The sequence below is a fragment of the Ylistrum balloti genome, unplaced genomic scaffold, assembly GCF_031769215.1.
Source record: "Ylistrum balloti isolate Yb309-2 unplaced genomic scaffold, AGI_CSIRO_Ybal_v1 Utg370470, whole genome shotgun sequence".
Lineage (NCBI taxonomy): Eukaryota > Metazoa > Mollusca > Bivalvia > Pectinida > Pectinidae > Ylistrum > Ylistrum balloti.
Genome location: NW_026782309.1, coordinates 639790 through 663570, shown reverse-complemented (window position 1 = coordinate 663570; position 23781 = coordinate 639790). Strand labels below are relative to the sequence as shown.

Sequence of the window (23781 nt, the reverse complement as noted above, 5' to 3'; positions counted from 1 at the left end):
TAACATTTTCACCAGTGTGAAAATGTGTAATTTTCTTATAATAAATTAATAATATATACTTCTCTCACATGTGCGTTACTAAAACAGCCATTTAAATTTTGCTAAAGACTACTGGTTCAAGATATTCTAGCCTGGGTATATATTCTGAACACAACTTGCTGCTGGCTCGCCAAACATTGAAGTTATTTCAAGAAATTGATTTGAGTTACATGTCACTGTAAACCAATTAGCTTTTAACAAAATCTCTATGGTACACACTGACCAGACCAGTCCTTTATCATAGTAATCTAGAGACAGAGAGCATCTGAGGAGTTGTAAAAGTTATGGAAATGATATGATCTATTACAGGTGCTGAAAATGACTGTTTTTAGATATGAAACTTTACCTGTTTTGACGATACAGAGCAGTAGTTATACTGATGTATATTGTTGTTTAAACCTCTGTTAGTCAGAACTACATATGTAATATGACTAAACAACTATATGTTTTAGAAAAATCACAGAAAATGTTATGTATGACATTTACACAGTTCCCAATAGTCACTCAATTTAATGTCAAAAGTCTGTTGAGTCTGAAGTGGAGAATAATCCATTCCTCAGTTATTTTTTGAACTGGTCAGATCAGTGAGATGCTTGTAAGCAATGGACCATCACTACGGAAGTTTTGTTCTATACAGCCAGTCTAGATCACTTAAGACTACATGTCCAGTTAATGGGATTGTAGCGCCCTCTATCTCGATCTGATCGATCCTCGATAAACTTGTTTACTTTATTGTTACTCCATCTCTCCTCCATTGTCTGAAAAGAAACAGAACATTCCTTATAGCATGTGTCAGACAAACATTAGGTAGAAACAGAACATTCCTTATAGCATGTGTCAGTCAAACATTAGGTAGAAACAGAACATTCCTTATAGCATGTGTCAGTCAAACATTAGGTAGAAACAGAACATTCCTTATAGCATGTGTCAGTCAAACATTAGGTAGAAACAGAATATTCCTTATAGCATGTGTCACACAAACATTAGGTAGAAACAGAACATTCCTTATAGCATGTGTCAGTCAAACATTAGGTAGAAACAGAATATTCCTTATAGCATGTGTCACACAAACATTAGGTAGAAACAGAACATTCCTTATAGCATGTGTCAGTCAAACATTAGGTAGAAACAGAACATTCCTTATAGCATGTGTCAGTCAAACATTAGGTAGAAACAGAACATTCCTTATAGCATGTGTCAGTCAAACATTAGGTAGAAACAGAATATTCTTTATAGCATGTGTCACACAAACATTAATAGAGACAGAATATTCCTTATAGCATGTGTCAGTCAAACATTAGGTGTCAGTAGAAACAGAATATTCATTGTGTCCTTATAGCACACAAACATTAGTGTCCTTATAGCATGTGTCAAAAACATTAGGTAGAAACAGAACATTCCTTATAGCATGTGTCAGTCAAACATTAGGTAGAAACAGAATATTCCTTATAGCATGTGTCACACAAACATTAGGTAGAAACAGAATATTCCTTATAGCATGTGTCAGTCAAACATTGGACAGAAACAGAATATTCCTTATAGCATGTGTCAGTCAAACATTAGGTAGAAACAGAACGTTCCTTATAGCATGTGTCAGTCAAACATTAGGTAGAAACCGAACATTCCTTATAGCATGTGTCAGACAAACATTAGGTAGAAACAGAACATTCCTTATAGCATGTGTCAGACAAACATTAGGTAGAAACAGAACATTCCTTATAGCATGTGTCAGTCAAACATTGGACAGAAACAGAATATTGGTCATTATGTATGTGATCAATATATTATACCGAAACACAACATTTTTCATCATGTATGTCATCATAACTTTGAAAAGAGCTGAACATTCATCATAACATAACGTTACACTACAGGGGTTCTGGACTATAAGTATACACTATAATGGTACACGAACGAAGAAAATGAGATCCAATGGCCAACTATAATGGTACAGTTCATCATTTGATTTGCATAATTAAAAACTTGCTTATCCCAGTGTGTGTTTACAGCTCTTGTTGAAATTTGAAGTGGGAAGGGAAGGGATCTTCACCCACCTGTTTATTACAGTCGCGGAAGCCTTGTAGATAAATATGTTTCTTAACGAAGGCTTCTCTATCTTTTGTCTTGTCGTTATCATCCTGAGCTAACGCCATCTCACTCTCCTTCTTCTTCTCTTTCACATTCTTCTTTCGTTTATCCTCAATGTCAGCCATCTGTTGCTTTAATACATCCCGGAAATGTTTCCTGAATATTGACAAAGTACTTAATAAAACAGAGACAGAACAATATAAATGAGGATTTAACTATTTGTAATTAAAGTATACAGAAATGGTTGTTGACAAATTAGAGCAAAATGAGAAATAATTGTTGACAAGTTACAATGTATAGAGAAACAATTGTTGACAAGTTACAATGTTAGAGAAACAATTGTTGACATGTTACAATGTTAGAGAAACAATTGTTGACAAGTTACAATGTTAGAGAAACAATTGTTGACATGTTACAATGTTAGAGAAACAATTGTTGACAAGTTACAATGTTAGAGAAACAATTGCTGACAAGTCACAATGTTAGAGAAACAATTGTCGACAAGTTACAATGTTAGAGAAACAATTGTTGACAAGTTACAATGTTAGAGAAACAATTGCTAACAAGTTACAATGTTAGAGAAACAACTGTTGACAAGTTACAATGTTAGAGAAATTATTGTTGACAAATTACAATGTTAAAGATCAATTGTTGACAAGTTACAATGTTAGAGAAATTATTGTTGACAAATTATAATGTTAGAGAAACAGTTGTTGACAAGTTACAATGTTAGAGAAACAATTGTTGACAAGTTACAATGTTAGAGAAATTATTGTTGACAAATTACAATGTTAAAGAAACAATTGCTGACAAGTTACAATGTTAGAGAAATTATTGTTGACAAGTTACAATGTTAGAGAAATTATTGTTGACAAGTTATAATGTTAGAGAAACAATTGTTGACAAGTTACAATGTTAAAGAAATAACTTTATGCACTGAGAATAAGAGGAATGATAACAACTATAAAGTTGAACCAGAGATGCAATGTAGAAGATGCAGTGTTGACATAATACCACATGGAGATAATCACATGATATCTACTACACCATAGTGGACTATGTACTTGTGTAGGGCAGTGTTGTTTACATTATCAGAGATAGATATATCATTGACCAATCTTAAACTAAAACAAATTATCAACAAATCTTCACCCTTAACTTATGTGATCTGTCCAATAATTCAGTCAGATTTTAAAAATAACTTGAGACTGAAATCAATACCTTTCGACTGAGATTTTTTGTACTTTTATTGGTTAATACTTAAATTTTAGTAAAACTCCTTTAAGTGTATAAATTTCTCCAAGGATCATTTATGATACCAAAGTCTTCTAAAAATCAATATTTGTTTATGCATGTCTGTATCCTACAAAATCAATTAATATTTTCAAAAATTTTAAAACTGGCATTAATATCATCATGTGATTAATATACAATTTCTGCCTATAGAAAAATAACCTGTAAATATTACCATCTTTTGGTTCCATTTTCTATACAAAGTGCAAACTGAGAGTAGACATGTTATCAGAAGTGTATGGGATCTTATTATATAGGAGGACAGGTATGATAATTTTTACCTGAAGTTTAACAGGATGACCTATAAAGGTACTACTTACTTGTCATATCTGTGAGTAGACATTTTACTCCTCTAAGCACAATGTCAACCAAAACCCTTACAAAACCATTAAAGAGTAAAATTCAGTTTCCAGAAGTCACTTTTTCTGTGTGATCCTAGTGGTCAGCAGACCCAATGCTGAGTTGCCAGGGTGTTTGATGTGCTCAACACCTGAGGCCTGTGTACATATAGACCTCCAGAATAACATTAACAGTCCATACAATGAGATGGACTATATCTCTGCCCGATATTTAATTTGAATAGTAGATCTACAGTTATATGTTGTCATCCAAAAACGAGTGTCGAGAACAATGGTTACAGTGCGGTACGTCAGTATTTTATTTTTTTTTCTGCGATAGCATTGTTTGATCAACACTTATATAAACATGACTTGAATTGCGAGCCTGAATAGACAGCTCTAGGGGTATAAAGACTAGATCTCCAATCAGTTTTTATAAGAGATCAATTAAAGTTTATATCGGGTCAATCTGTTACAAGGTTTGTGTGGTTTGAATGATACCAAGCACCTTGAGTTCTAAGTGTCCATTGTTGAAATTCAGGGACCATTCAGTACTTGGCTTGAAACATTCCAGCATTAATCAGGACTCATACAGCCGTGATTAAGTATGGTTAAAATCATGGTGTAGTAATGTTATGATGACAATGTGATACTCCTATACCTCAATAATTCTGTCACAGATTTTTCATTGTGAATATCGTTATGATTATGATCATAGAATAGAAGTTCTCATTAAGCTCTCAGCAGAGGACCCAAGTTGCTAGGAATATTTGGTTCAAAACAGATGTACCTTTAGTGTTTGTGGTTTTCCCACCTGGTGATAGGAAAAGGAATAACAAGCGAGAAATGGTGGAGAAATATAGCCGCACAAGGGTTGAATTGTACATACAGGATTTCACAAATGTTTCTATTGATTTAATTCTGGAAAATTGCAAAGTTTCAAACACTTTGAACAAAATTGGATATTGATTTCAAATCGATTTTTCCATAATGCAAAACTTTCCATATATGTTGCAGAAAAGATGCATTTGTTTTCCATTTTTATACAGGTTATATTTCTAAGTGAATGATATAGTGAAGTTCAAGGTTATATAGTCACTGAATCCTGTTTTAAGTTAGACATCTTCTCAATGTTGATGATGTTTTAATGACTTCAAGCACAAACATACATAATGGTTAAGTTGTAGTGGACATGTGTAATTTACACGGAAACTCCCTTGTACTCAGTAGGTAGAAAGGGATCGAGCCCAGGTAGGTGATATGATGTATGGTAAAAAGACCACACTCCTTGTGGTACTATATCTGAACTACAGTATAAAGACAGGTGTAAAAATACTGAAATACTAGTCTCAAATAAATCTGTCCAGGTGGTGAAGTCCCAGATCAGGGTTAGAACCTATATACTGACACAATGAATGTGTATATGATTCCAAGTTATGCATTTGATCAAGTTTTGAAAAGAAGTCTTTCAATATTTTGATAAAAGATTTTAAAATGTGACAGTGTATTAATGGTTACGTTAACTGTGATATATGTATACACATACATGTATATCAATAAATATGTAGATTCTGTGACAAAAATAGATCTGACTGTGTCTGACTTTTTCAAAAAGTTAAAAGGAAACTATCAAAAATTAATATTCTACTCTTGGACAGGCAAAGAGGGGTTGCCTCCCCTCTCTCAAATCTTTCATGGAGAAAAGTATAAACTTTTAAGCTCTGCTTTAATAACTTTTGTTGAGTGTAAGCAGAAAGGTTGCCTCCCCTTTCTGAAACTCTTCGAGTCAAAGTACAAAATGTATCTTAAGTTCATATATTTGTTTACTTTAACTGAAAGCATTGGATGTATATTGTTCTTCTAGTAATCTAAAGACTGTGATGCTGAATGTTTCTTTAAAGACAATCAGCCTCTACCCTTTTATCATAAATATCATTACAGTACAATATCAACATTTCAATTTTGAGTCCTGGATGTATAAAAAAGCAAATCAATATGAAAAATATCTCTTTTTGAAAGGTATTTAATTCTCTGGAAAAGATTCATTTATGTAAAGTAAATATAACGTGTGACTAGTGTACTGACAAATGTCAGGAAAGGCCCTGCATAGTGTCAGACTCTAAACCCATGTGTTACATTGATAATGATTGTTTCTACAAAAGTTTATAGACACATTAATTTGGCGGTGTTATATAAATGAATAATTTCAAATTTGACCTTCACCTTTGACATGGTGACTTTACCATTAGTCAGGTGGCTTTTCATTTGATTCCAACTAATCATGCTTCATATTTACCGGTAAAATATTTCAAATTTGACATTAGATCATTTTGACCTTTGGACTGGACCATAAGATCACTACCACACAAGCAGTTCCTTCAAAGAAACATTGGGTGAAATGAATTGAGTGAAATTGGCCCAATGTATGGATATGTGGATGACTAGCAGACAATTCTGATGGGAGTGCGGGGAGGGGGAGCCCTGAGAGTGGGGAGCCCTTATGAAAAATGCTCATAAGAAGATAGTATCATCACATATTGGTGTGTTGTCCAGTGAATTTGCCAATGAAAAAATTCTTTGTATATTGTCACTAGTTCTGGTCAGAAACACATTGTGGTGTCATAGTATGGACAATGACATTAAATCATGAAATGAAAATAAGGCCACTTTATGGCTGCCTCTGTATTATAAAACCTATCAAAATGTATGTCAGGCATGTGTTCGCAAACATTCAGGGATGAATTTGAGGTTCTGGTCAATATGTGAAGCGTCAGTAACCAAAAGCTGGGAAGACATTGGGAAAATTTGGCAGTTAATTTGCTTAATTTGGTGATGATGTGTATGCAGCTGTATATTTGTATAAAGGCAGTTATGTCCATTCATGTATCTTAGATAATTGTTTGCATTTCATATGTGAGATTTTACTAAACTTGATTCAAGTTTTTAATTTTTGCCATACCTTGCAAAAAAAAAGGGCTTCTAAGACTTGTTACGTAAAATCTCTTGAAATGAAAACTCATTTAAAATCCTATCTGTAAACTTTGATTGTCTCTTAGACTCTGATACAATTTTGCTGTGTGTCACCAGTATTATAACTCATGCTTGAATAGTTTCAACTTGTATTGAGTTAAATTTTATTTGTAAACAAAAACAAATGTTAGAACACTCCCTGACTGATGTGATCTTGAATTATAGGATATTGAGAGTTGTCTACCTTGACTCAAAAAATACAAGAAATAAGGAAATCAAATGCTAAACTCATTATAGTATTGTTCTACAGTATTCAAGTATAATCACAGAAACATTAATATTTTTATGAACATTAATATATCAGCAATATTAAGAAGGAAACAAACAGTTTCCTACAACTGTAAACGTAAGGCCACCACATTCTTCTGTATTCTTACCTGTAAATTATATTACAGTGTTGACCTGACACAGGTGTAATAATTTAACAGTCCATGTTGAATCATATGCAAAGAATTTATGCAATATTTAAAGAAAATAACAATATGTTGAGGAAATAGCTTTAAACTGAAACAAATATTGAAACAGTGACTTCATGTGTTACAAAAAATTTAAAGAATTTTTTTTTCTAATCTGTGATAAATATGGTGGATATCTTGAGAGGAATATCATCTTTTCAGTTTTAATGTCAGTTCTTGTGATATGATTCTTGGATGTTTAAAGATAACTGTAAAATAGGTGATGTAATATTCAAATATTGCTTTTTTGAGTTATGAAATAATATAAAATAGAGGTTTATGTCTCCTACTACTAAACAGATTTTTGAACAGAATTATATACAGTAGTAAACTGGCAGGAGCAATGAAATGTAAACCCTTTCCGCCAGTAGGAGTTGTCTCCCTTCAATAGTTTGTGAATTGTTGCTACAAACAAATGAAAAATAAGAACTTTTTAAAATGAGAAGTTCATGACAAACATCCAAGAAAATTTATCCTTGAGCACTAAAATTACGAAATGATTTAAAGTTCTGATTAAAATGTACCAAATACTATAATTTTACAGTTTCTTATTCATAATACTGGTGATAATTAAGTGTAAGGTATGTTTTTATTTTACATATATTTTACTTTTTTTTTTAACTTTTTTCTTTTCTAGTCAAATTCATTTTTATTCATATTAATGTCATTTTCATCTATCATTTATCTTTTGTAGGAAAACTGAAAACTTTGTGTAATATATACATGTATGTATATCACATAGACTAAACAATTGAATTGAAAATTAGTAAAACAAAAGTTAATCTTTTAGTAAGTTTAAAATTGGTCCTTTTAGATTTACACGTTGTTATATGATAGATACATGGTAAGTCTATATAAGTAACACGTTATACCTATTCACCGGTTAGTACTTGTGGACGTTTAATCCACTAATGTATGGTAGTCAGACCTAGGGGGCCTGGATACCAATGTAAACATTTAAATCCTTACTGGACGCCCAATAAGTTCTGTACGAAGCAGGGTCTGATCTCACTATACATACTACACAGAAATATAAGTACTATTATTGAGCTTTTGAATTACAATTCTGTGTCAAACCCAAACACAAAACAATAATATTCGTCAGAACTAACAACTACAGGATTATATTACTTTTAAAGGAGCTACCTCTACCAAATCTTCATAGAGAAACCATGTCTTTCATTTCATATACCTATGTACAGTCAAAGTTTAAGTTTAATTTTCAGTATTACACATTTTTTCTTATCTATTATTTTAAATACTTTTATTGAATTTCAGAGCTAACTGTTTTCACTGTTTTGGGAGTAGGTCATTTTTGCTTCAGTTTTGAAAGAAATTGGTAAAATGGGATGGAAATTTTCAGGAGTAAATAGCAAATGAGAGATAGGCTTAAACATCAAATAATTTAAATCAAGAATGGGGCCAATTATTGGTCCTGAAAAGCCCTGCATATTCACTTTTCTTTTATCAGATGTTAACCATTGTATGTGATGCTGCTCTGAGATGTTTTATATTCAGAAAGTTAGAAAATGTCTTGTGGTTATTTCAAGTCTGCGTATTCATTACCTGTTCTTTTGTATACAAAGAATGTACAGGTAAAGACTTACTATAGACAAAGTCAAACAATTGTAAATATCAGCTTTGAGGATAAGTTTGACATATATAACATACACAATATATAAACTGCCTCCTCCATTAACAACTACACTTAGATTTCCGTGGTTTATTGCGGGACAACAGTCGTGTATGTGGCTGTATAGAAATTAATATACCTAAAACAAGCTTACATTGATTGATCTCTGCAATGACACCACACCCGACTGGTGTTAGGTGTACTTTTAATGAACTTAAATCTATTTAAATTAATTACAAGGCTTTATACAATAAGGTTAGAAGAATATATAAAATGACTTGATGTACCAATTGTTCCTCGTCATACACTATGATTACTGTAGCCTTCATTTAAATGTTAGTGGAGTAAGTTGTAACCGAGGACCAAAGAGTTTGTTGTCTTCTCTTTACAATGAGATAACTTAATTATTGTTTTAATTCCTCAACTGTATAAGCCTTTAGCTCCTGACTAAACCTGTGCACTTCAGAAAATTTTATTTAATACAAACTGACTTCAGAAAATTTTATTTAATACAAATTGTTTGGATGTTGGGGAAGGGGTACAGATATCAACAATATCAACAAAAGTGTATTTATGTTTATATGCAAAAAGATTTTCAACAAAAATACCAACTATAGTATACGGGTAGATATATGATATAAGGTGTTCTACAAAACACTATGGAAATTTGATGACAAGCAAGGTTATGTTTGTTAAAAATACACTCCCTAATAAAGTTGTTTGAAATGCCAAGTATTGATAGATGTCATGTCAATGATACAGATTGATCTAGACATTTTAATAGTGTTTAAAAAGTAGCTTTCTTCTGTGATATCTCTGCTTCTGATTAAATCGAGGAAATTGCTTGCTGGTAAGGCAACATTAGTATCATTGATACAACACTTGTGTAAGTTTACTCTTCGACTTATCCTGGCTTATCTTAACTTGTCCATATTTAATGTTTACTGTGTAAAGTTTGTCCACGTCATTGAGACAGATACTCGGATAAGAATAGTTTATTTACCAGGTATATACAGGGTAGTTCACTACTGACCAGGAAACATACCGACCACCTCATTTAATCCTTAAATGTTGATTCAACAGTTCAGAATTTCTGTCATTTATAAAAGATTGGAATTTTACATTTTAAAAGTTTGATACTCGCATTCTTTTCATTTTTTTTTAACCTAATAGTTAAAAGTCTTAAACAAATCTATAATGTCAATTTTTCCAGTTAGTTTAAATTTTCATGTGAACACATTCTACATGGAAATAATTCAAGCCCCAACAGAAAGAGTCTATGGGATCTATGAATAACAACAAACACACAGGCAACTGCCTGTCATAGTAGAACTGGGTTCACCAGGATCATTCTCGTACTAACCTGTCCACGTTTAAAGACCAACAGCAAGTTAAGGATACAATAAATACAATAATTATGTTGGTCAGTCAATGGTCCAACTTTTAAAGCTTATAGCCTTCCAAGCATATGTCTCTGTGTTTTACAATCTATTCAAAAATAAATAGTCAAAATACTTACAACACAGTACAAGGTTTTTACAACATTTTGTAAGTGTGCGTGCTGAGGGCATGTTTTGTCAAAACTTTGCGCAGATGTATTATTGATAGTAAAAATTGTGTTGAGAGCCTTCGAAAATACTGTACATCTGACAGTTTGTTAAAGCATTATTGAATAGGGAAAAACCCCTTCCTGACAAGCACTGCAACAGGAATTCAACCTGGGTCGCTTGTGTGATATTCCACAGCTCTACCAACAGTGAGCCAAAGAAACATGCTCCATCAGAAAAAAATAATTTTGTTATAAAATGTGTATGTAAGCAATATAATTGTGTACACAAGCCTAGTAAGCTATATATTGTTAACGTCTATAGCTGTACAGTTTTAACAGTCCTTGGAACATGTATTAAGGTACGTTGATAATATGATTATCAAGGTCTGTACCTGATAAACACAAATCTTCAGTTCAGGACCAATGCCTTCATTGTCAGTCTATATGTTTTTTCATTACGTTGGTCTTGGTTGAGTACTCTACTATTTGTCACTTCATGGGAGAGTGACCTCCCCTTTGTCTTTATCCTTAATGGGTCTTGTGCCCCAATGCTGTTATGACCCTGTCTGATCAGGCTCCAATCTTATTAACATCTGACCTCCAATATTTGAAGTTTACCATTGACTCATATAAAGTCCATTAACAGTATTCATATACAATTACCACTAGTCTACAGCAATTTTGCGTCAATCAAGTATATTAAAAGTTTTTTTAAACTGATATATCTCTCATTTCAAATGGTCTGTATCAAGGAGTTTATACACTATGCTCACCAATGCAAGACCAAATTTATCTTGAGTAATAATTTGTCAGTATGTATGGTCTTCATGTTTATAAAATGATCTCAAGGGACATAACTCTACTATTGTCCTGATAACAATGAAGAATACGATTTGAAAGTTTAACTGTAATTAAAGGCATGGCTTTTTATGTTATAAATAGATCTACAGGCATTAATTCAAGGGCCACAACTCTCTTTAGACCCATCTACAGTAAATTTGGTTGTATCACTTTATCGTTGCAGAGATTTTTCAGATTCAGATATCTGTGTCCATGCCTCATCTTTTTCTGTGGGACTCACTCAAATTTTGAGTAATATGAACTGATCAAGATTTTGGTATTAGTGTTCTTGATGCACCTTAAATAAATCCTACAAAAAAACTACTGTTATCACGCAGGTAACCATTTTAATAATAAGTTAAAATAATAACAATATATCATATGATAGGATCATTATTAAATGTTTATAGCTAACAGCACTTAAAAGCCAATCTTACAAATGATACCTCCATTAATGGATAAACTTACTGTTTTGATGTGTCAATAGAGTGTTTTATAATGTCTGAAATAAGTTTGATAACATGTTTGTTCAGGTAATACCAATCCTCTTTAAACATGTGACAATCTGTAAGAGTCAGTAAGACAGAATTTAACCCTCTATGAAATAAGCATTTTCAATGACCAATTCTCTTCTGTTTTCATCCTATAACACTGAAAAAGTGATGTCATTTTGTAATGTCACTTTGACTGGTCAACACTATGGTGTAAGAAATTTTGAAAGAAAAAAGTCATAAAATATTTCAATCTGTAATTAAATCCTAAGTTTTGTCCATTGTTTTTTTTATTTTATTGAAAATAGAGTGTTTTCTTCACATAAATGGTATAAATATCTCAGATACCAGTATGTATTAACCACATTCACACCTTTCCTGTTTGTATTAAATCATTAATCTATATTAATATTTAATAATATTTTTGCAGACTTGATCAATATCTTTTACAGCCCACATCAAATGACAATGAAAAAAAAATCATGACATGAAATCCATTCTGATATTTTCTTTTGAACCTAGTGCTGTATATACAATAATCAATACGTTTTTACGACACAATAGAACACGGACAGGTAAAGCAGTTCATATCACATTAAAAAAAATTGTTCACAGGACATGTCATTGTCAATACTAATCCTCCCTGTAAAAAGCCCATTCTGTCAATGATAATCTACCTTGTTTATTTTCCCCTCTCCCTACCAGCCAAAAGTACAACATTGGCATGCTAATCTCGCCCAGTATTTTAAATCTGGGAGTAAACAGGGAAACAATCTGAACATTAACACTGGTGACTTTCAATCATTGATTCTCATTAAATCATACATGTATAAATGTTGGAGGTGCTCCACAGACTAACGGAACCCTTGCTGAGACCTGGAGCCATTAACAGTTCCTGGTGGTTCACATCCAGCTGAATGGGATCAATAAATTCTCCGGATCTTTATTGGCACAATCAAAACCCAAACCCTCGATTGAAATGAGACAAAATCAATATCGCTGAAATGACTGAGGTCTCAACTGTTGGACATAATTTTTTAACCCTTCAATGGAACATTAATAATCTTACTTTAAGTTTCAATAGGTTTGTGATAGACAGTATCGACCAATTTCACACTACGTTCTGCTCGTTAAGTTTACACACACAATTCTTGAGGACCATGCCATTTAATATCTATGAAAAGATGCGTTCAGTCATAGATAATTGATGAAATTACAAAGCTTTGTATTGACAAGGACGGATTGTATATCCTAGTTTAGAAAAGTTTTGTACGTTGGAATTCTTGGTGCTGTTTTGGCAGTCTTCCCATATCAATTACTGTCCTGATTTCAGTGAAAAACACTGCCTTAAGATTTTTATAACAACAATTAATATATTTCAAAAGAACAATGAAGTTACTGAAAGAGATTTTACTCCATGTCAATTTGAACCGCAGCTTTGGAGGTTTAATTTGTAAAGATCAGTCACACTTTACATATTATATTACTTGTTCAGACGTTCTGTTGACTTTCTCTGTCAAATGACATCTAGCAAGGAACACAGATTTGTATTCATGTCCAAGACTTTTAGAATTTAACCAAGCAAGCTCTTTTTTTAAATCTGTTTAAATATCTCCTAGTCTTTGTCTGGTTTCCGTTTCAATAATTACATGTATCATATTTATGTTAAGTCCCTCTAAATATTGATGAAGTTCTTTAAATGCTATTTACGCTGAAAGAAAACTATTGAAATCCTGACAATTTACCTCTATTACATTGAACTGTTCAGGCCAGCTTTCCTCACCATTCTATACCATCCGTTCTAAACAAATAGCTCTTCATGTGTGTTGTTAATACTGGACCAGAATTTATGTACCCTGATATCACAAGATTTTGGGTACGGTAAATCTACATATAGGACCGGAATTTATGTACCCTGATATCACAAGATTTTGGGTATGGTAAACCTACATATAGGACCGGAATTTATGTACCCTGATATCACAAGATTTTGGGTATGGTTAACCTACATATATGACACAAGATTTTGGGTATGGTAAACCTACATATAGGACACAAGATTTTGGGTATATACCTATAGGACACAAGATTTTGGGTATTTACATATATGACACAAGATTTTGGGTATGGTAAACCTACATATATGACACAAGATTTTGGGTATGGTAAACCTACATATAGGACACAAGATTTTGGGTATGGTAAACCTACATATATGACACAAGATTTTGGGTATGGTAAACCTACATATATGACACAAGATTTTGGGTATGGTAAACCTATCTATAGGACACAAGATTTTGGGTATGGTAAACCTACATATAGGACCAGAATTTATGTACCCTGATATCACAAGATTTTGGGTATGGTAAATCTACATATAGGACCGGAATTTATGTACCCTGATATCACAAGATTTTGGGTATGGTTAACCTACATATATGACACAAGATTTTGGGTATGGTAAACCTACATATAGGACACAAGATTTTGGGTATGGTTAACCTACCTATAGGACACAAGATTTTGGGTATGGTAAACCTACATATATGACACAAGATTTTGGGTATGGTAAACCTACATATATGACACAAGATTTTGGGTATGGTAAACCCACATATAGGACACAAGATTTTGGGTATGGTAAACCTACATATATGACACAAGATTTTGGGTATGGTAAACCTACATATATGACACAAGATTTTGGGTATGGTAAACCTACCTATAGGACACAAGATTTTGGGTATGGTAAACCTACATATAGGACCAGAATTTATGTACCCTGATATCACAAGATTTTGGGTATGGTAAATCTACATATAGGACCGGAATTTATGTACCCTGATATCACAAGATTTTGGGTATGGTTAACCTACATATATGACACAAGATTTTGGGTATGGTAAACCTACATATAGGACACAAGATTTTGGGTATGGTAAACCTACATATAGGACACAAGATTTCGGGTATGGTAAACCTACATATATGACACAAGATTTTGGGTATGGTAAACCTACATATAGGACACAAGATTTCGGGTATGGTAAACCTACATATAGGACCAGAATTTATGTACCCTGATATCACAAAATTTTGGGTATGATAAACCTACATATAGGACCAGAATTTATGTACCCTGATATCACAAGACTTTGGGTATTGTAAACCTACATATAGGACCGGAATTTATGTAGTCTGATATCACAAGATTTTGGGTATTGTAAACCTACATATAGGACCGGAATTTATGTAGTCTGATATCACAAGATTTTGGGTATTGTAAACCTACATATACATGTAGGATCTGGTCAGTTGGGATCAGTAGAAAACCCAAACACATAACTTTCTCAATAAAAACAATAATTTTCTGTTTAATGATAGATCAACCATTCCTATCCTTGTTTAATCATGATTTGGATCATTGGAGCACATGGAGTGAAAAGTTTGAGATTGAATTGAACTATTTGTAGTTGTGATAGGGTTATTGGCATCATCCTTCCTTGTTGTCTATATATAGAACCAACACAGGAATCTTTATACCTAATCCTTATATATGGTACTTTTACTCAGGGCAAGGATAAAGGTATTATAACAGTCTTCATAAAAATCAAACGATCTTTACTATCTGAGAGAACAGGTTGCCTCACTAACTTTTCCTACAGGAAATTTCCTTTTAGTCGAGCGGTAAAAGCCCGGCTAAAGAGAGAATGGTCACTAGTTCCAACCCCTGCTGTGAAATGATTTTTTTTCATTATTCCCTCCTGATACAGATTTGGTGCTGTTGACCACTCCAAGAGATGCTTCCTTGGAGATTATGAACCTGGGTTGTTGTTGTCTTTGGAGTGGGAGACTTTGTGAAGGAGGGAGTCACCAAGTGTAGATGTTGAGAGTTCAGTTTGCCTTACTAGCCTCGCCTAGTGGGAGTTTTCTGTTAGACCAACTGGTCACTGGTTTGAACCCCAGTGGTGGCAGGCTATTTTCTAATACCCTGTTCTATTACATAGTCAGCTATGTAGGACAGTGGCAATGATACTGCTACTTTTGATGACCATTTTACGTCTTTGCAAAATCAATTCCTGAAGCAGCAGAACACGTCTTCCCTGTATACTATTGTGAACTTGTGGTGTGGTTTGGTTGTAGCTCCACAAACAGGGTCTGTATATATTAGATACTGACACTCAAGTGGAACTATTAAAACAACATGCACAACAATTTGTTTGCCATAGACATCTTGTTTGTCATTCACAAGGATAACAAAATTCAATCTCATTACCTAAAATAACATACTGATAACCAGAAAAAGAACAATATTTTAATACTCAAAGATCTCAGTAAGTAGCTAAAACAGGAGATTCCTTTTAAAGCAAGACCTCCTTGTATATTTCAGAGCAGAATGCAATCAAATGAAAAAAGAAACCAAAACATTGAGTGAAAAAAAAAACGTAATTATTGATGATCAAGTTGTAATTGTATACCAGAAAATTACTATTGCCATTTAAGTCTTTGTTGTGTCTCGTCAGAAACCATACAATTTACAGGGCTTTTTAGCAGTGTGAGAGGTTAGCTGTATGTAAGGACAAACTCACAGTACATTGGATGGGTACTCGATGTAATAACTCTGTGATTTCAATAGTGATCAGTAAAGGCAATTCAAAGCTCTATTGTCAGAGGTAAAATTGCATTATCTGTCAACATTTGGTTTCTCATTTAGACCAGTAAAAATTCCATTGTCAACAGTGATTTTCTCATTCACCAATTCTTCAATAACAACCTGTTCAATTAGAAGTACGTGGACCTTGTCAATTCAAAATTTTTACCTATTACTATTTTTTTTTTAAACCTGTTCAGATAAATCCAGTTTAAGGTGAAATTTGATAATCTGTCAGTTGATAACAAAGTATAGCCTATATGCAATCATTGTTCAGTTGAGAATATCTACATGTTTAATTTGTGTACACAATACATAGCATGTACCTCGCACTGTCTCGACTGTGTATATCAGTATATACAAACTACACTATACTGTACAGAAGATTTTTCTGGGTTAGCATTGATATATCTTATTAGATAAATCATGATCCTTATAAATCACGAAACAAAAGCCCCTAATCAGTCTGTCAGATGATCTGTAATGGATACGTAACATTATATCAATATTATCCAGGTTACACTGACTTTTGATATACTTCACATAGATTTTAGTATATCTTTATCAGTGATAGTAATTCAATCTTTTTTCTTCCTTTTTTGTGTGTGTAAAGGTATAAAGGTAGTTTCTCTGACACCTGACATCAGTGGATGTCAGTATGGATTAATCATAATATCTATAATACAAATAGATTCATTCAATATAAGTTTTCTTTGTTGAATAATATTACCAATAATTTCACATGATTACAGCCATGACCATAAGTTTATAAAGCCATTCCCATGTTACCAATTCATAATAAAGTGCAGTGTGTCTGAAGGAGTGTGTAAGTACTAAGTGTAATTAGTTATACCATCATAAGGAAGTTCTCCATAGTTTTCATTTTAATGTTATCAAATATCAATAAATTATTCATAAAAGGACACTTTTAAAAACAGTATGAACAACAGAGTTTGAAGAATTAGCATATATAACTTGATATGTTGTATAAATTAACTATTTTTTAAAATTGTGATCCTGCAAGTTACCATATTTTTAATTCAGCCATTTCATACAAGACATATAATGCTTTCTTTGTAATAGGAGATATACAGTACCACTGTTAATATTACATAAAAAAAACCAATTTTGATACCAAATGCTATCTATTACTCCATACCTGTTAGAAATAATATCAAATTAAAAACAAATCTCCTCATAAAGTTTTTGTGTGTCTACCTACCGGTATTTAATTCTTTCAAGACTGCAATATTGATAATATTTTTAACCATAACATTCAAACTATAAGAAATGAAACTAAAATTCACAGTCTACATATACCTTGAGCCTTAAACCATACATATACTCTATAACATGCTTTACTAAAAGGTCACATGCCATTCTAATATTGACACTCAAAAACATTGCTAACACATTGATTATATTCAGATGGAATTCATATCAGCAATGAATGCCTAAACCAAAATTATTGTTTATTTTTATCTTATTACAGCAACTACAAATATAGAACAGGAATCTTTGATACACATTTCTTTAGATTTGTCTTTTCGCAGTTGTCATTTAATTGAACTTTGAATGTCAAATGAAAGCAGTGTGTATAATAAAGTTCTAACATACATCCCCTAACAACAAAGATATTGGTGGTCAATACCACACACAGAGATGTTGAACAGAATAATTATTGACTTGGTGACCTGGTACCTTGTTTAACAGTATATATATAGATAAGGTATACGTTACAGAGAAGAAATCAGTAGATGCCATTATTTTAACAAAAAACCAAAATGGTATGGTAATTAGAAATAATATAGTGTGTATTATTCCAAGTGGGTTGTGTCATAGTCACAATAAATTATCATTAGTATATACTCTTTTATAACAACTTATCTATGTCATAAACTGACTGTTTTTTATTGTCATTTCTGTTTTTTCTTTTCCCTTAAACATTACTTCCTATATAAGCTTATCATTATATTTTACATGACTTGTCTTATCAAACAAGTATTATGGAGACTTAAAATTCATACAGTTACAGAGAATCACGATAACACTTCCATATTTTGACTTACTATTGCATTGACAGATAGCAGAACTGAGAGAGTTTGGGTACTAGAAGGATAAAATCGTCAGTCATGGTACGTGTCTCGTGTTGTAATACCGCGGGATTAGTGCGGACACGCAGTGGGGTTACAATGCCTGATATCTGGTATTACAAGCAACCCTAGAATTTCTATAAGCTGAGTAAATACAGTAGGTAACTTAATTATTATCCTAGATAGCTCAGTAGATCCCAGGCATACAAACAGAGACTACCTACACAAATGTAGACAGCTTTTAGTATTAACTAAAACCGTGAAGATTTTAAGTCAGGGGCCAACAGATAAAAACAAATATAGTATAATCATACTTAAATTTCAACTAAATATCACGTACTCTTAAGTTTTGATATGTTGAGGTATACCTTACCAATAACTTCTAGTACACCATATAGTGTATTTCTACATGACCTATTTAATGATTCATAACCTATTTAACTTTACTGTACTGATACAAGACATATCTAACATTGTTGTAATTGTTACATGACCTATTTAACATCACTGAACTGGACATATGACCTACTTAACTTTACTATACTGATACATGACCTATTAGAATTAACTGTACTGATACATGACCTATTTAATTTACTATACTGATATATGACCTATTTGTCTCAAGTGCACTGATACATGACCCAGTTAACTTTACTATACTAATACATGACCTATTTGATTCAGCTGTACTGATATATGAGCTATTTAATTTACTGTACTGATACATAACCTATTTAATTTACTGTACTGATACATGACCTATTTAATTATACTGATACATGACCTATTTACTTTTACTGATACATGACCTATTTAATTTTTCTGTACTGATATTTGACCTATTTAACTCAGCCGACTGATACATGACCTTATTACTTAACACCCTACACAGAATTCATACATGTTTACTAATCATTATTATTTTTAATATATTTTTAAGTGCATAGTCTTTTGAAATTTGATGTGGTTTCACAAAGCACATACCTAAGATGCAAGGCATCTTCATACATTCTGTATTATCTTAGAGTTCTAAAGATTTCAGAATCGTATTAAGAATGTTGGGGTGGAGGGGAAATCTGCTCCCAATGGTATGCAATGATGGTGGCAAAAAGATCTTAATAAACCACTCTCAACTCATCAGTGCGTCATGGAGATGATTATCATTCTGCCCTATCGTATGGAATATTTTTATTTTTTCTAATAAAACATTCATGTTTTAGATAAGATCATACAGAAACTGCCATTTACACTTAGCCTGTTTTATGACTACAAAACACTATGAAGTATTTAGTAATGCTATCTGTCAAGAAGGCAGCAATGTGGCTACCACGTTTGTTACCTGTATGTCCCTATACACCTGCCAAAAGTTCCAGTAGAGAGACATATTGATCAGCTCCCCCCTTATCACACCGTTTACGCCCCATTGTTTTACTAACTCTCACAGGCCCAAAATAACTGTTGAACATTCTCTTACGATTTACAAACTTTCAATGGCGTTTTTTGAGGTCGTTAAAGTTAAAAAAGGACTATAAATTCTGCGATTGTTGACTGTGTCACACATTCAGGGTAGAAGATCAAGTAGACGTCTTATCAACATTTACATAAGAATTGGACGTAGTGGAGATTTTCTAAATCAAACACTTCACAGTTTAAGTCCAGGTCTGGATTTATAACGTCATTGCACACAGGACGAATATATCACCGAGCCAATCCCTGCTGGGCAATGTTTACACCTGTTTTATCTATGATGCTGCATATTCATACAGTGATTAAAACTTTTTACTATTAAATAACTCATTAAAACTGAATTTACACACACATGTTGGCAATAATGAATTCACATATCTTTGATTATTACACACAAAATCTATGGACCAGTTTTAATTCTAAACTCAAACATTTCAAATGTCTATAAATAAGAAAATTTAAAAGGACGATAAAATATTTTGAACAATCAATACAGATTTATCAATAAATTAATTGATTTCTGAAATATAAATATCCTGCGGTAGAAAGAATCACTTTCATTTCATGACCCACAGCTCAGTCTATCAATAATACAGCTACATCTACTATCAATCAGTTGAAATATCATAATGTAACTGTAAATAGGGAATGTGATTTATATAGACATTTAAATGTATTGATATATTTTATGACATGACAATAAATTTACTCTGATTGCCACTCAACTCCATAAAGTAAGTTGCCGGTGTCGATCAAATGAATGCAGGCAGACAAGTTAATTCTGATTTCTAAAGTTTGAGATTTTCTCAAGTTTCTATCTAAGCTACATGTCAGTTGAGAAGATAAGAAGTTCAGATTCAGACTGAATTTTTGGACAAATTCCTGTCCACAGAGAGAGGTGAATCTCTAAAATGAAAAACCATGTAACCAACTCATCAGTACCTACCACAGAGAATTTTATTTTTTAAATGGTCAGATTTCAGGAAAATAATAAAAATGAAACCAGAAGCATGCACCATGTCTCTGGTGGAAGATTATTAGCAGCATAATTTAGGACATCATGTAGTTGAGAATGAGTTGTGAGGATGAGAATTTAGGACATAAGGGTGATGAGATGGTAGGAGTAATACTGCCCTCACCTTTGACACCTGTGAAGTAGTCACATTTGAAATGTATAGTGTCACCTATTGACCTTTTTCCCTTGATACCAGTTTCCTCCTATATAAAAACCCACTACTGCCCCCTTTTGACAAAAACCAGAATGACCAATGAAAGTTGGTATGAAAGCAAGGTTGAAGCTTATTTTTAGCTACATAGCACAGTTCCATGGCATCAGTTCACAAGACAGATGGACAGACAGACACCCAGGTTAAAGTATACACCTGTAATATTTACTTGGATGTCCATCTAGATATAAACAGTATCCTTAAAACAACAATGAAAATTAGCATGCAATTATGTGATGGACAGGTGGACAGACGTAGCAAATACAACTGTCCTCTCCAACCTCCGTTCTGATGGTGGGAGCATTACATATGACTTTTCATGATCACAGTAAAATGCTTACCTATAATATTCTTGCTCTACCACGGACCCGTAAAAAGCCTTAGACCAAGCTGAGTGATATCTTTCATGTTCTCTTCGTTGCATCAACTGACTTCTTTTATGATTATGTAAATGTTGTTCCGATGTTTCCCAGCTCATGTTTATGCGTCGTTTAGATGGAGGAGGAGCGAGTGGGTTGATCCTCCCAGGCACATACACATTGTCCATAGAGCTTGATAGCTCCCTAGGTGGGTAAGGTCCATATATAGAAGGGGTAGGTGGGGTGGAGAATGAGCGGGGCTGACTAGATACAGCACGGGGCACTGGTGTGCCGATCGGCGTAATCCTTGGCAGTGTTGTTGCCATGGTTACAGTTGTGGTCTATCTGTTAAAAATAAAGACACTATTTATGATCTAGCAGAAGGAGAATATAACAGTTCAATAAGTGTTCTCTTATGAAATTTTATCATTTGTAAAAGATGCCCAAGGGTCTTTTGATTTCTCACCCCATAGGAACTAAATATTGTTTGATTCCCATTTGATAACAAGATGAAAGTTGAAACTTTTAGTTCCCAAAAGTTTTAATAAGAAGAGGATGATGATAGACACAAAAGACAAGTTTAAATATTATGAACAAACTAATATGATATAGAGAATGACGAGATAATTGATGACAAGTACTTGCTTACTTGTACATCTAATAGAGGGTGACCATAATGCTGAACACAAGTATCATATAAGTGAAGATATCAATATCTTCATGACCACAGTGTTCCATTTCTAGTCAATGGGGGGAAAGTTTTAATAATGAGCACAATATTGAGGATGAGGAGGATATCAAGGATTAGAATTATATTGATGATGAGGGCAATGTTTAGATGAGTGCAATACTGAGGATGATCAATGAGGACAATATTAAGGATGATAATTATATTGAGAATGAGGACTATATTGAGGATGAGGATAACACTGAGGATGAGGACAATATTGAGGATGAGGACAATATTGATGATGAGGATAATACCGAAGATGAGGACAATATTGAGGATGAGGATAACACTGAGGATGAGGACAATATTGAGGATGAGGACAATATTGATGATGAGGATAATACCGAAGATGAGGACAATATTGTGAATGAGGAAACACTGATGATGGGGATAATACTGAGGATGACGACAATATTGTGAATGGGGATGACATACAACACAGAGAATGAGTATATATATAACAAAAACTGGTGTAATATTGATGATAATTGTTATACTGTAATATTACATACCAAATATCTATCATCAGCATGTTGTGTATATTTACAAACAAAAGCTGTCAATCTATGTATATATATCACAGTATGATGTACCTACTGGAGTTGTTCTATTAGAATTTAAAACAGAAAGTCTAAAATACAGGACAGGAAAAATACATGGGTTTTATATGACTGAATTTTGGAACTTTTAAGATGTCCCCAAAAACCATACAAAGTGCTCCCTGCTTTTACCAAACATGTATATAAAGAAAACTTGAAATAGTTTGTGGATAATTTGCTAAACATCTAGACTCAGTGTACTAGACAATGTTAGATTAAGCTATGATCTAATTATTATATCTGTTAGATGACACATATTGTAAAGTATATTTTTCCAAATTGAAAAAAGATAGTAGGTATAAGAATTTGATTTATGACAATATAGAGTTTAACGAGCAGGTAACCTTATACATTTTACACTATATCTATAGAGATCGTAACAGGTAACTAGAATACAGTCAGTCTGTGTTATCTCACTCTAGCATTATCTCAGTTATACACGATTTAATGATATGGTCTAATGATTACTAACAGTCATAATTAATATATATACCATATGTCTCAGACTACAAATGTATAGTAATATAATCAATTACAGGGGAAAATTGTCACAGCCATATAAATATACATAGCAATGACAGCGAGAATCAAACCATTAGATAGGCATAAAAAGTAAAAGTCAATTTATACTGACAAACACATATGAATGCAATATCTACCTATAGTACCTATGGAGTGTTAATTGATAAGAGTAATCTAAATCACAGGTGATATGATTATAATACTAAGACAGGTAAAAACAATCGAGGAGAAGTGGTCAATTTGACTTCCGAGGTAAATAAACATACTACCTGATAAAAACGCTTACATCCATACAGAATTACATTTAAATCTGGTATCTGATCAGACCGTTCACAGTTGACACACAGGTCTAATAACGTGGGAGTCCCACTG

The 23781-nt window shown here is 32.9% G+C and overlaps 1 protein-coding gene across 1 annotated transcript; it reads right to left on the bottom strand.

Annotated features, from left to right (window-relative positions):
• Nucleotides 1–686: 686 nt before the first annotated feature.
• LOC132555290 (uncharacterized) lies at nucleotides 687–21884 on the bottom strand. The gene is made up of 3 exons (XM_060219646.1): nucleotides 21541–21884; nucleotides 2094–2283; nucleotides 687–797 (listed from the first exon to the last, which is right to left on the bottom strand). The coding sequence occupies exons 1-3, from the start codon at nucleotides 21882–21884 to the stop codon at nucleotides 687–689; spliced, it is 645 nt and encodes a 214-aa protein (XP_060075629.1).
• Nucleotides 21885–23781: the final 1897 nt, after the last annotated feature.

What these genes read in the sequence shown, in the direction of transcription:
- LOC132555290 (XM_060219646.1), bottom strand. Translation starts at nt 21,884, where the DNA reads ATGGCAACAACACTGCCAAGGATTACGCCGATCGGCACACCAGTGCCC. An exon ending in GTAGAGCAAGAATATTATAG is followed by an intron (nt 2,284 to 21,540) that starts GTAAGCATTTTA and finishes GTCAATATTCAG; the next exon opens with GAAACATTTCCGGGATGTAT. An exon ending in TCCGCGACTGTAATAAACAG is followed by an intron (nt 798 to 2,093) that starts GTGGGTGAAGAT and finishes GTTTCTTTTCAG; the next exon opens with ACAATGGAGGAGAGATGGAG.